This window comes from Diabrotica virgifera, chromosome 3, assembly GCF_917563875.1.
Source record: "Diabrotica virgifera virgifera chromosome 3, PGI_DIABVI_V3a".
NCBI lineage: Eukaryota > Metazoa > Arthropoda > Insecta > Coleoptera > Chrysomelidae > Diabrotica > Diabrotica virgifera.
In genome coordinates this window covers 98,456,012-98,469,461 of record NC_065445.1, presented here as the reverse complement: position 1 = coordinate 98,469,461, position 13,450 = coordinate 98,456,012, and the positions used below count along the sequence as shown (strand labels likewise).

Below are 13,450 nucleotides of genomic sequence, written 5' to 3'. Positions count from 1 at the left end.
TAACTCCGAAGATTTTAACTTTATACCAAAAATACTCAAATAAAAATTCACCCCAATTTAATTCTACATAGAGGCATGTTTTTCCCGATTTGCTCCGACGAAAATTTTCCTCGGAAAATGTGGGTTTTCCCAACAAAATCGCGAATTTTCAAATAAATTTTTTGGGCCAGTAATTATTTATCAATAATTATATAGCTTGGTGAAATAAAGCTTTCTTGGTATAGATTATAAATTCAGAAGCCGGTTAAAATGAAACGAATATTTTAGCAACAATTTAATTGTTAATTAACAATTTACAGTCGCAATAACAACCAAAATAATCATGAGACATTGATCAAATTTAGAAAGATTATAAAGGTGTGATGCCTATTTAATATTTTGTCGACAAAATATAAATTTTTCATTTTTTTGCATAATCTTTAAATGTTTAAAAAAATTGTTATAAACAAATTAACATTTCTTAGAAATTGTTTATTATATTCTAATTTTAAAAAATACTTAAAATGCGTTAAAAAAAGGTCTTGAAAATGAATGCTTTAAAAAAATGTTCCAACCATTTGCAAAAAAGTTAGGAAACAGCAAAATAAATATACGATTTCTCCATTGTTTATAATTTGTTTTAATTGTTTCAAAGCTTAAAAGTGAGTATATGGTACAATCTAATTACTCACAAAGAATGTCAAAAATTAGTGCAATGGTTATATTTTAATCAAAGTATTTTAAAAATACTTTTTTTTGTAATTTTTAGCGCGAAAGTAGGCTTGATACAGAGCCGGAGATAAAATGTTCACTCGAAGCGACTGACACGCTTAAACTCGTGCGAGTTGTGTATGTGGGCGGGTAGCTACAGTACTGTATTATTCTACTTTCGCGCGTGTAAATTACAAAAAAATATATTTATAATCTTTAATTAAAATATAACCATTAAGCTGATAATCGATATTGTTTTATAAATAATTAGCTTGTACTTTAAACTCACTTCTACGCTTTGAAAGAATTAAAAAAAATTATAACACCGTAGTAATCGTATGTTTACCTTGCTGTTTCATAACTTTTTTGCAAATGGTTGCAAAAAAGTTTTAAAGCATTCATTTTCAAGATATTTGAAATGCGCATTTTAGCTATTTTTTAAAATTATAATATAATAAAAACTTTCTGAGAAACGTTAATTTGTTAATAACTATTTTTTTAAACATTTAAAGATTATGCAAAAAAATAAAAAATTTATATTTTGTCAACAAAATGTTAAACAGGCATCTCATCTTTATAAGATTTCAAAGTTTGATCAGTGTATAATAATTATTTTGGTTATTATTGCGACCGTAAATTATTAATTAACAATTGAATTGTTGCTAAAATATTCGTTTAATTTTCACCAGCTTCTGGAACTATAATCTAAACCAAGAAGGCTTTTAAGTCACCAAATTATTTAATTATTGGTAAATAATTACTTATCTAAAACTTTATTTGAAAATTAAAGATTTTGTTGGGAAAACCCGCATTTTCCGAGGAAAATTTTCGTCGGAGCTTATCGGGAAAAACACTTCTCTATGCAGAATTTAATCACGGTGAATTTTTATTTGAGTGTTTTTGTTGTAAAGTTAAAATCTTCGGAGTTCTAGAGCAATAATTGAAAAAAAACACGATTTTCGAGCGCCATTTTGTTTATAAAAAAAGTAGCACACTATCTGAGGACTTTGCATACCTATATTATTAATATATAGGATCTTATAATTCGATTCCAGCAATAAAATTGCTGGTAAATAACTTTTCCCAAAAATGGCCTATTCTTCTATAATCAGCCCAGACTACAAATAAAATTTTAAAAAGGAATTAAAAACGCAAACTTACGATATTGAAATTGCAAAAACCTCTTCTAATGAAACATAAAACTTTATGACACTTAATTAAATGTTTCAATCCGGAAATCAAAATGTGCTGTTTATTATACTGCAACTTGAAATCAGCAACAAACTCTTAAATACTTAAACATTTAAATTTAATTTCAAAAGAATTACAAGGTATTACCTTTCATTGCGAAACTCAGATTGATGTAATAGCTATACATGCTACATCATGGAACAAGGGGAATACCCGAATTGCAAACCCTCAGACTAATGACATCTGGATGGGAATAGTTAATATTAATTATACTAGTTATTAATAATAATAATAGAAATTTTTGGATGAAATACAAACCGCATAACTTCAAAATCGCATAAAAAAATCCGCATGAAAAGAGACCCTACTGTATTATGTTTGACTCAACTTATGTGTGCGAAGCCGCTTTATCAAAAATGAACTTTATTAAAAATCGGTACAGTTCTCAGCTAACAGATGAATATCTCAACTCCCCAATGAGAATCAGTTGCACCAAACTCACTCCAAACTTCAGACAGGTTGTACATAATAAAAAATGTCATTTTTCTACAACCACTATTCAAAGTGCACTTTTCTGCACGGTTTTATGTTAGCAAACTTGATATTTTCTCACAGTATAAGATATTTGACATTAGTGTGCAGAAAAGTGACGTTTCTGTGCCGCAAAGTGACGTTTCTGTGCCGCAAAGTTCTTTTCTGCACAGTTGACTACCTCATTCTGAGTAACGTTATATTCTGTTTACATCCGTGGACTACCGCATTCTGAGTAACGTTATATTCTGTTTACATCCGTGGTTAAACTTTAGACACATATATAACCTATAAGACAATTATTATATTTAACTATAGCATAGAAACTAAATTATGGATGTTACAACTGTTTTATTTTACAATTTTATTCTTATTAAACATTTTATAATTATCAAATAACCAATAAGGATTTAGCAACCTGTGCAAGAGACGTCGAATGAAGTAGGTTTTGTCTAAATCCGTGACTGCATAAATATAATGTCAATAATGTGTAATAATTGTTTAAATTTAAACAAATTAAGGCAGTGCATTAATTTTTTAACTGATTTCTGTGCAATTTATTTAGGTATAAGGAATTTAAATTGATTAGTAGGTATTAATTAAATACAGTTTAAAATTTATCACATAGGTACCTATTATAATTAATCGTCGTTTGGAAATTGTGATTTTTATTTTTAGAAAAAACTGTGCTTGTAGAAAAAGTATAGTGTGAAACACGTGCAGAAAGGTAATTTCTCACTCGTTTGAATTGCGGCACTCGCTTGCGCTCGTACCGCAACTTTTCAAACTCGTGAGAAATTAGTACCTTTCTGCACTTGTTGCACAATATACTATTTTCTCACTGATAATTTAATTTTGTAAAGAATGACAAATTTTCTGATCCGTTTTTTTTTGTGGATTCCTGTTCAAAAATGTCCCCTTAAAGAAATCAGAAGGGTTCCCGGAATGCCGGGCAAAACAATCTTTTTATACAAATTCAAAATTACCTTTTAGCCCCGAAAATTGTATTTAAAGAAAAGGTCTCTTGTCATTTTTTTCAAAAGTTGATGGTTTTCGAGTTATAAGCGATTTAAAATCTGAGGCTTGAAAACTCATATGTAAATTATTAGTTTTCAGGTTTCCAAGTGCCTAAATTGAAGTTTATAAATTCAATTTCAAGATCCTAACGAGTAATCGGGACTTACTTCAATATAGACCGTTGTTTTTTAATTGTTAATTATGCGAGTCCACTCGACTTTTAAGTCGCCGCACATCGCACTGTATGGTGGGTCTCTGTCGCACTTATTATACATATTATACGTACTTATGCAAAAAAAAATGCACAACAAATAATACTTCACATTTATTAAAATTTTATAATTTATTAAAATATTTTTTTCTTAATGATTTATTTATTTATTCAATTAATTATTGCCAATGTGCTAATTAAATACGCCAATAAAAGCAAACGGTCGAAATTGAAATAAACCCCGATAACTCATCAGAATCTTGAAATTTAATGTTTAAACTTCAATTTAGGCACTTGACAACCGCAAAAATAATAATACACATGAACTTTCAAGCTTCGAAAATGTTTATTTTCGCATTTTTCAGTTTATAAATCGCTTAAAACTTGAAATCTATTAAGTTTTGAGAAAAATGACAGAAAATCTTTTTTGTTTAACATGACCCAAAAATGCTAAAAACATATTTTCGGGAGCAAAAAAGGTGATGTTTTGGATTTATTAAAAAACTGTTAAAAACAATTTCTGCCTAAAAATTTCGCACTGCACCCTTCTGATTTGTTTACCGAATTGGAACAACCAGACAGGTAGTGTTAACTCCGGACCCCGGAAGTGTCATAGGTTTTCGAAACGGACCCTCAGGAAATATAATTGGTGACCCCTGGTCTACACCATATCAAAAAATATATAAATTGTCCATACCATATCAAAACAAGCAGTCGGACTTCGCAAGTCCTAGGTTTTCACCCAACGTGACCGAAAGTAGAACCGGAAGTCGACATTTGAACTCTTCGTGTACCTTTGCGTCGCTTGATATACGACTTTACTAATTTTGAGTCATTCTTGCCAAACTTCCGGTCATAAATTTTTAACCGGAAATTACCGGTATCAAAACCGAAACTAAATAGTCGAGCTCGACTTTTTAATACGCGTTGATTGATATATCACATCTACAATTTCTGCAACTATACTGTGGCACTTCCGACTACACCTTTTTAACCGGAAGTGATATAAAAACCGGAAATATATACCTATTTATTCTCGTCTTGCTAAGGAGCGTCGAGTAATATATCGCTTGTACTCTTTCGGGCTTCGGCGACTTTAAAATAGGTCTTCCCGTTGTTGCAACTCTGCAACCAGAAGTTCGAGGTTAAATTTCTCCCCTTTAATACCATCCTTGAGTTATTATAGCTCCCACTCGACGGCTCATTTGTCATTATATCTGATCTAATGATAAAAGGAGTTATGTTTACAAAGTCTCTGGGACACACGGACATGGATAATTCAAGGTTTTCACATTTTTCAAAATGGGTGAAAACAATATACCGATCAGTTGTAAAGAATAAGCGTTTTCTTTTCACGTTCGGGCTGGTGTACAATGTATCTGATTTTTGCATAGGCCTGATGGTAATTTATTATATTTATTTATTTAATTAATTACCATTATATAATAAATTATCAATAATTTCTTTCTCAGTTTTTAATAGTTTATATTTAATTTTTATTGATTTTCAGTTTAATCTTGAAAAGTTGAGCTTCATTATGTCAACTTTCTGTATACTTATTTCTTGAACTTCGTTGGACAACCACAACCTTGTCCTCGATTTATCAATTTTCCATACATTTATATCTTTTCAAATAAAAAAATATTTTTATTATACAAAAAATTGGCGATTTTTCAATCAACATTTAAAAGTAGCAAGAAAATTACGCCCCTACATGCGATTCTTTCCTAGGTTATTATTTAATCGCTGTAACTAAAACAGTAGTGGTAATGATGTACCTACATTAATTTATATTAAGTTGAATATGTTATATATTACACTTCATACTAATTTGACAACTAGCGATACCGTAGAATAATAATAAAAGGTCTTAATTAGATACTATATCTATATTTGGCATTCATATCATACCTAGTTGTACCTTAACCTTGACAAACCCTGACTTCTATTAATATATTTTTCATGGACGGGATATGATATGCCAAAAGTGTTTCTCATGGTGGCATAATTTGTATGCCTTCTCCCACGGGCGATAAATTCAGTTCTTTTCCTTCACTATAGTTTCTTGCCTAACCTTAGTAATGAAATCTACCTCTTCTTTTCAACCAGATCCTTTGGAAACATAAAGAATCTACATATCCCTCTTTCACTATTGTGTTTACAATTCATGACAAAGCAAATTGCCATTTTTATTATACAAAATACAATGGTTCACAGAAAGTTCCTAACCTTTGCTTGTTGAATATTACTAAAAACTATCATTCATAGAAAAAGCAACAAAGAAAGCAAAATTTCAATTTCAACTAATAGGAATTAAAAAGGCTTGAGATTGGACAAATCCTGGTTTTTCAACCTTTGGATACAAAGTGATAATAACAATATGACAGTCGTGACGTCACACTTCGGCAGTCAGCCTTAAAATCTCTTTGTATTTTTCTATAATTAAACTATATTTATGTGTTATATCAGACATTTTCTATAATATAGCAAATTTCTATTAAAGTAGGTATTGATATATTAGCACAGAATTAACAGTAAAATTTTAAAAAATCTCTTGTTTTTGTAAATCACACAAAGTTTACACATAAGATCGTCCCCCGCGACGTCAGAGTGTAACACGTGATCTATAATAATAGTTAACGCTCCCGGCGAATACTAAACAACTAATCTAACGTACCTTAACTATTTGTTCATAATATGAACAAATAGTTAAGGTAGGTTAATACCTACCTTAACAAATAAGTTAATAATACAAAAAAAACTGTATCCAATTAAATTTTAGGCAATGTGACTGGAATAGTAACCAAACTCTACAGGACAGCAAAGAGAGCTTACGCCACAAAGATAGTATCACCAGAGGATATTGGAAAGACTCAATCACTTTTGAGTATTACTGAAGCAATAGCTCCAGCCGTATCTGTTCCTTTATATAACGTAATATATGTAAATACAATTCAGGTGTTTCCAGGAACGACGATATTTTTCAGTGTTTACATTTATAGTATTTGTTCCTGTCTTATAATGTAAGTATAAAAATTTTTAAGTTGGTAATTAGTATTAGACGAAAAATTCAAACGTTTTGAAAATGCAGTTTTTAAAATTGTATATGAAATTAAAAATTTCTTTATACTCATCTATTTCTTCTTTTTTCATTTTAGCTACGTTTTATTGTCATTCACCTATCCTTCCATACTTTTCATTGTTCTGCCTCTTTCGTGAATAACACACGCTCCAACTTCCTACTAGTGATTTATGTCAAGTGATTCTCACCACTCTTCTTCCACTCTCTTAATGTATTCACTCCAATCTTTTTGAATACTCAATTATTAATATATCATTTGAGTTTGCTTGTATATATGTACCGGGTGTCCCAATAAGAATGGCTCTCGGCCATATCTCAGGAACCGTTTATTGTACAGCTTTGAGAAAAATAAAATGTGTGTGTACTTTGTACGCACGTAAGAAGTTATACTTCTACTACATATTATGTGATTCTTAAGACAATACCAAAAATTTTAAAAAATAAAAGAATAAATCTCACACAAACACATTGAAAAATGCCACAAAGAAAAAATTATTTCTGAACGATAATAATTGTTGGCAAAAATTTTAAATACGCATTTTCTGAAAAAAAAAATTATATAACAAATATACTTACAATCATAAAATGCACAAAAAAAAAATAAAAAAATAAAAACTTGCAAATTGAACCCGTGAATTTCGGGGCGCTTTGATTCGTAATCGAAGCCTAGACTCACTCGTCCAATTCCACATTATTTGTCATGTGGAAAAATAGGGTAACTAAACGTTTTACTGTTTGACAGTTGTTTTGAATATAATTAAATTATGTAGTTTAAATTTTGTGGAAGAAAATATTAAAATATAACAAAACAGTAAGAAAACAATATATTAGATGAAGATTGGTAGAACTTTTGTTGGTAATCAAATTAAGTATGTAAATCAAAGCATTACATACCTACTAGATAAATAAATCTACGCCAAAAAATCATAATTTAAAAATAAAAATCGGACCTAATTTGGGATTTCTCTCTAAAATCCCCATTCTTGAGAAAATAAATGTACAGTAGAGCGTCGATTATCCGAACGTCGATCAACCGAACGACCGCTTATTCGAACTATCGACTACCGCGTCCCGCACTCGAATACCGAGCAAGCGTTAGTAATTGACGCTTAAAATATCTTCAATTTTCTTCAATATTGTATCCAAAAATAATTATGTTGTTGCAAAGACTGCACTTTTTGGTTTAGTTGCTAGTTGTCATTATCAAGATATAAATAAATATGTAGGTATATAAATACGGCTTTTATTCACTTGTGGATAAGTATGTATGACTATAAATATGTATCAATATATTGAAGTTCGATTATCCGAACAAATCGGTTTTCCGAACACCTATGTCCCCCAATTAGTTCGGATAATCGACGCTCTACTGTATTTCAACCTAATCCAAATGTATAATTACAATATGATTATAATAAAAACTACTAACCAAATTAGAATGAGTTTTCCTTGTCCAAAATAGTCCAAAAGTCCAAAAATATAGGTATATGAAAACTATTTAAAAAGGCAGTATAACTATTAACTAACTTTTGTTTGTTGTTTCTTTTCACACAAATTTTAAAACGCAACAACCATAAATAATCTAACTACAGCTGTGCCACAGCCGCCATATTGAATAATTTTTGACATGTCATTTGAACATCCAATCAGAACAAAGTTATAATGCGCATGCGCCGGGATCATAGGTTTTAACATATAAAAATTCACCCTCATATCGCAGGTAAAGAAGTATAACTTCAAAAATATTTATAACAAAAGTTGCCTCGGGAAAAGCCTGGAAATTATTTTCATAATTGTAGGTCCACCGCTAGAGGGCGTAATTCAATATCAAAAATTAAAAAATCAAAATTTTACAAAATTTACCTAATATAGGGGCACTGGAAATCCGATCATCGTATTCTTTATAAAATTCTGCGCATATTATTTGATTTCACAAGTTTAAGTCAACCTTTTCAAATAAGAGGTGGGGGTGAGTGGGAACCTTCTTATGAAAAAATGGCTGTAAGCCCGGTTCTGCTAAATCGCATTTTGGATACTTGGTTTTGTTGAAAACAGCTCTTTTTCGTAAATGTAAGAGCCTTATTTTAGAAATAGCCTAATAAGTAATATGCCAGCTATAGGCGTTATTTAATTATTTTCGGAAATCTAGTTTTCTTTGGAGAATATTAAATACAAGTATGCATTTTAATCCTGTATTACAAAATTAGACCAAATTAGCAACATAATACCGAAAACCGCACCTCGATACCTTTCTTCTTTCTCGAGATATCTTAAAAAACGTGTAAATTTTAAACAACTGTTAATGTCGCCGGTAAACGAAGTTAAGAAAAAGCAGTGTGCTGTGGAAAAAACAAAGAAACATTTTCCAGATGTAAACGTATAATATTAATTAAAACAACAATAAAACAAACAACACTATAAAATATAACAAAGAAATAAAAGCAACTACTTACTTAGTGACGACCTACATAAATGTTCAAATTGTTGCTCATCATTTTCTATGCAAGCATTTACCCTTTCAAGAGTAGATTGAACAGCAGTCTCAATGTCTGCTCTCGCAATGCTTTGAATGGCGTTTCGTATTCTCTAGATCATGTTTTCTCGAATAGTGGGCCTAGCGACAAAAACAAGGTCTTTAATGCGTCCATATAAATAAAAGTCTAAAACAGTTAAATCTGTTGCTGTTCAATCTACTCTTGAAAGAATAAATGCTTGCATCGAAACTGATGGGCAACAGTTTGAACATTTATGCCGTCACTAAGTAAGTAGTTGCTTTTATTTCTTTGTTATATTTTGTAGTGTTGTTTGTCTTATTGTTGTTTTAATTAATTATATACGAATATACGTTTAGATCTGGAAAATGTTTATTTGTTTTTTCCATAGCATACTACTTTTCCTTAACTTCTTTTACCGGTGACAATAACAGTTATGTTTAAAATTTACATCAAGATATCTCGAAATAGAACAAAGGTATCGACATGCGGTTTTCGCTATTCTGTTGCTAAGTTGGTCTAATTTTGTAATACAAGATTAAAAATGCATACTTGTATTTAAGACTCTTACATTAACGAAAAAGAGCTGTTTTCAACAAGACCAAGTATACAAAATTAGATTTAGCAAAACTGAACTTACAGCCATTTTTTCATAAGAAGGTTCCCACTCACCCCCACCTCTTATTTGCAAAGGTAGACTTAAACTTGTGGAATCAAAAAATATGCGCAGAATTTTATGAAGAATTCAATGATCGGATTTCCAGTGCCCCTTTATTTGGTAAATTTTGTAAAATTTTGATTTTTTAATTTTTGATATTCAATTACGCCCTCTAGCGGTGGACCTAAAATTATGAAAATAATTTCTAGGTTTTTCACGAGGCAACTTTTATTATAAATATCTTTTCTCAAAGCTGTACTATAAACGGTTCCTGAGATATGGCCGAGGGCCATTCTTATTGGGACACCCGGTACATACATATTAAGATTTCACTTATTTATTTGTCTAGGAGCTTCTTTCCAGTTATTTCCATTTCTTTATTCATCCATCTCAAAACCTCTCTGTTTGTGACGTGTTCTGTCCACAATATTTTCAGAATTCTTCTGTACACCCACAACTCGAATGATTCCAGTTTTTTATTAGCTTCCCACACTCTTTTCACTTGCCTGTCCATTCGTGTTAAATCACCGAACCATGCTTAATTTTTCTTCGTTATTGTGTCAAGTTACGGTTTGATTTTAAGTATATTTCTTATTTCTTCATTTTTGAGTCTGTCTGTTCTTGACAACTATCGTTCTTCTGGGACATTTCATCTATAATAGGTATATATTGACTATTGTTCTTATTGTTTTATAAATTGTCATCTTCTTTTTCTTTGATATTTCTTTTTTGTTGAGGAATCTTCTATTTAGAGCCTGGAATAGTTTTCCTGTACTCTCTAGTCTGTTATTGAGATCGTCCTTGGTGCTTTCTCTGTAATTTATTACTGTTCCCAGATATTTGTATATGTTTGTTTGCTTCATGTTTTTATTGATCTATCTCCACTTCGATTAGGTCATTCGTGTCATTTTTCTTGTTATTTTTATTATCTGTGTCTTCCCTTTATTTACATTTAGGTTGTATGTGTTTTCTCCTGAGTCCCATTTTTCTAAATTGTGCTTCAGTTTTCCTGCTGTTTCGGCGCATAATTCTGTCATCTGCAAAAAGGCATATTTCTTAATTTATTATTTGCATTCTATTCCATCCTATACAGTATTTTTTTAAACTGTTTTTATATTCTTACGAACCTGCTGAATTTTGCTGAGAATTGTTAATTTTGGGATCCCAAAAAGATGCAAAAAAATTTGCCACTCCTATTCCTGGACTTCCCCCTAAAACCACAACTCGTAGGGGAGGAAAACGGGAAACATCGATTTACGAAGCATGTATGTACGGAGAAGAAAAAATATTTCAAACAAGAAATGTAGCTAAGATAATTTTAAACAAAAATGTTTATTAGCACTTTTTGTGTAGAATAAACCGTTCTTTCAGAAACTCCGCTTTAAACGACCGGCGATTTTGAAAGTCAATTAGGCGCGCAAAATCAATGTAAATAAAATTTATATCAACTCGACGGTAAAAAATCGATATCTTTTGATCAGTGTCCTATTGGGACCGTGCAAGTTCGGAAAAGCGACACCTGGTTTCTTCGCTCTGCACTTTTATTCGCACTTTTAATTAGATTGGCCAATCATATGGTCCTGGTTGCTGGATAATTGTCAAGGCCATAGTCCAAAAAAATAATAAGAAGAAAAAAATAAGATTCAGGTTATGTTATTAAAGGGAACTTGCATAAATTTTTAAATTCGAAAAAAATGTTATAAATCACAACACAACATAATTTAAAACATGTATCAAAGATAAAAAAGTTGTGTTTGTCTTTCGTTTGGCCCCTAAAGACGATTAAAAATTCAAATTAAAACAGGTGGTCCAAAACGCTTCGTGACGTCACTTGGTTTTACATTTACATTTTTCCAATAAAGTAAACAGAATTTTAAATTAGACGTTATAAACGTCAGTAGAAAATACATTTATGTAACGTTATAAGTGTTTTTGATCGTTTGAACTATTCATAGAAAAATTCCTACTTTTACAAAATGGTTTTATTTTCAATAGTAAACCTTCGTTCCTTTCCTTCAAAAACAGTATAAAACTACAATTTTAACAAACTGGTATATATTATTACAATGACATACGATAAATGTCATTAGAATATAAATATTTTTGACGTATTCCACGACGATGAGCTTGCCAAATACCCAAGTAGGTGGAGGCCAATAAACTAAAGAAGGAGAAGAAGAATATACCTAAATATAAGGTTGTGTCTAGGTATACGTTACCGTGTACGCAAATAAAAAAGTTAGAGTGTCAGTGATTTCTTATTTTTTATTTGTTTAGTGTTTGTTTTTAAATTAACTACGGAGTGTGGACAATTATTTAGTTCTTTTAATGAGTTTAAGAACATTTTAAAACAGTACGAAAAAGATACGAGACTATAAATTAATATATATTTTTTTAGTTATAAATGAAATAGTATGTATTACCGTAAAAGATTAAAATAAAAAGAAGACCTAAAGCTTTCACAATAATAATTAACTTGTTCTGAAGCTATTATCCTTGTGGCATTTTTGCAATCAACTATTCTAAATGGGAACTAAGCCACAATTTAACCAAAAAATGATTTTATTAACGTTTCGACGTCTAAATCGGACGTCGTTGTCAAAATACAAAATAATATTAAATTAAACAAAAATGGTGTTGCTTATTAAAAAAATTTTCTAATAATTTATTTAATCTGGCTAATTTTTCTATTTTGACAATGACATCCGATTTGGACGTCGAAACGTTAATAAAATCATTTTTTTAGTTAAATTGTGGCTTATTTCCCATTTAGAATAGTTGATTATAATAATTAACTTACGTATAAAAATTATTTTAGCAATATTTTGTAGGTGTCATATCAACTAAATACATATATTTATTTTGCTAACCTAAATATATACTTTTATATATACATTGATTTATTACAATTAAGTTTGAAACATCTAAATAGTTCTGCTTCCCTTCCCTTAACAAGTATTTTTCTATCAAACAAACACTAAACATATCAAAATAGCATGTACCAAAATAAACAGTCACTGCGCACGTTAAATATTGAAGTCACTGGCTTAATCAAGTTTAATTCGCGTGTACCTAACTTTTTTATTTGCGTACACGTTAGAGTGTACCTAGACACAGCGAAATATAACCATAATAATAACTAATGTAAAACTATGTGACGTCACGGGTCGTATGAACTATTTTATACCGCAGAAGACTTTAAATATGTATTTCTAAGTTATTACGAGTTTTTGAAGCGTGAAATTTTAGAAATCTCATTTTTAAACAAAACTGAACATTATTATGTAACAAAAAAAAATGTGCAAGTTCCCTATTGTATGTAGTAAATAAAATTAGTTATTAAAATGCAGTAATGCAAGCAAAATACAATTAATTACATTTACCTTTATATTATAATAATTGCTATCATATCAATATTGTGGAGCAATATATAATTTGACAATTTCAATTGACAATGAATTATTTAAGAAAGTTACAATATTTCTGCGCTATTCTCGCACGATCGTTTCTCGTATCGCCTCCAAGTACTTGCATACCGCGAATAGACAAAAATCAAAATGCATTTTAAAGGTAAAGAG

At 30.3% G+C, this 13,450-nt stretch overlaps 1 protein-coding gene across 9 annotated transcripts in view; it reads left to right on the top strand.

Moving 5' to 3' along the window:
- Positions 1-13,450, top strand: part of LOC126881986 (uncharacterized) — a 159,499-nt gene that overhangs the window by 145,012 nt on the left and 1,037 nt on the right. For all 9 annotated transcript variants that reach the window (XM_050646748.1, XM_050646746.1, XM_050646739.1 and 6 more), the window contains one exon: positions 6,423-6,663. In XM_050646748.1, coding sequence (XP_050502705.1) covers positions 6,423-6,663 — 241 coding nt within the window. The remainder of the gene's footprint in view (positions 1-6,422; positions 6,664-13,450) is intronic.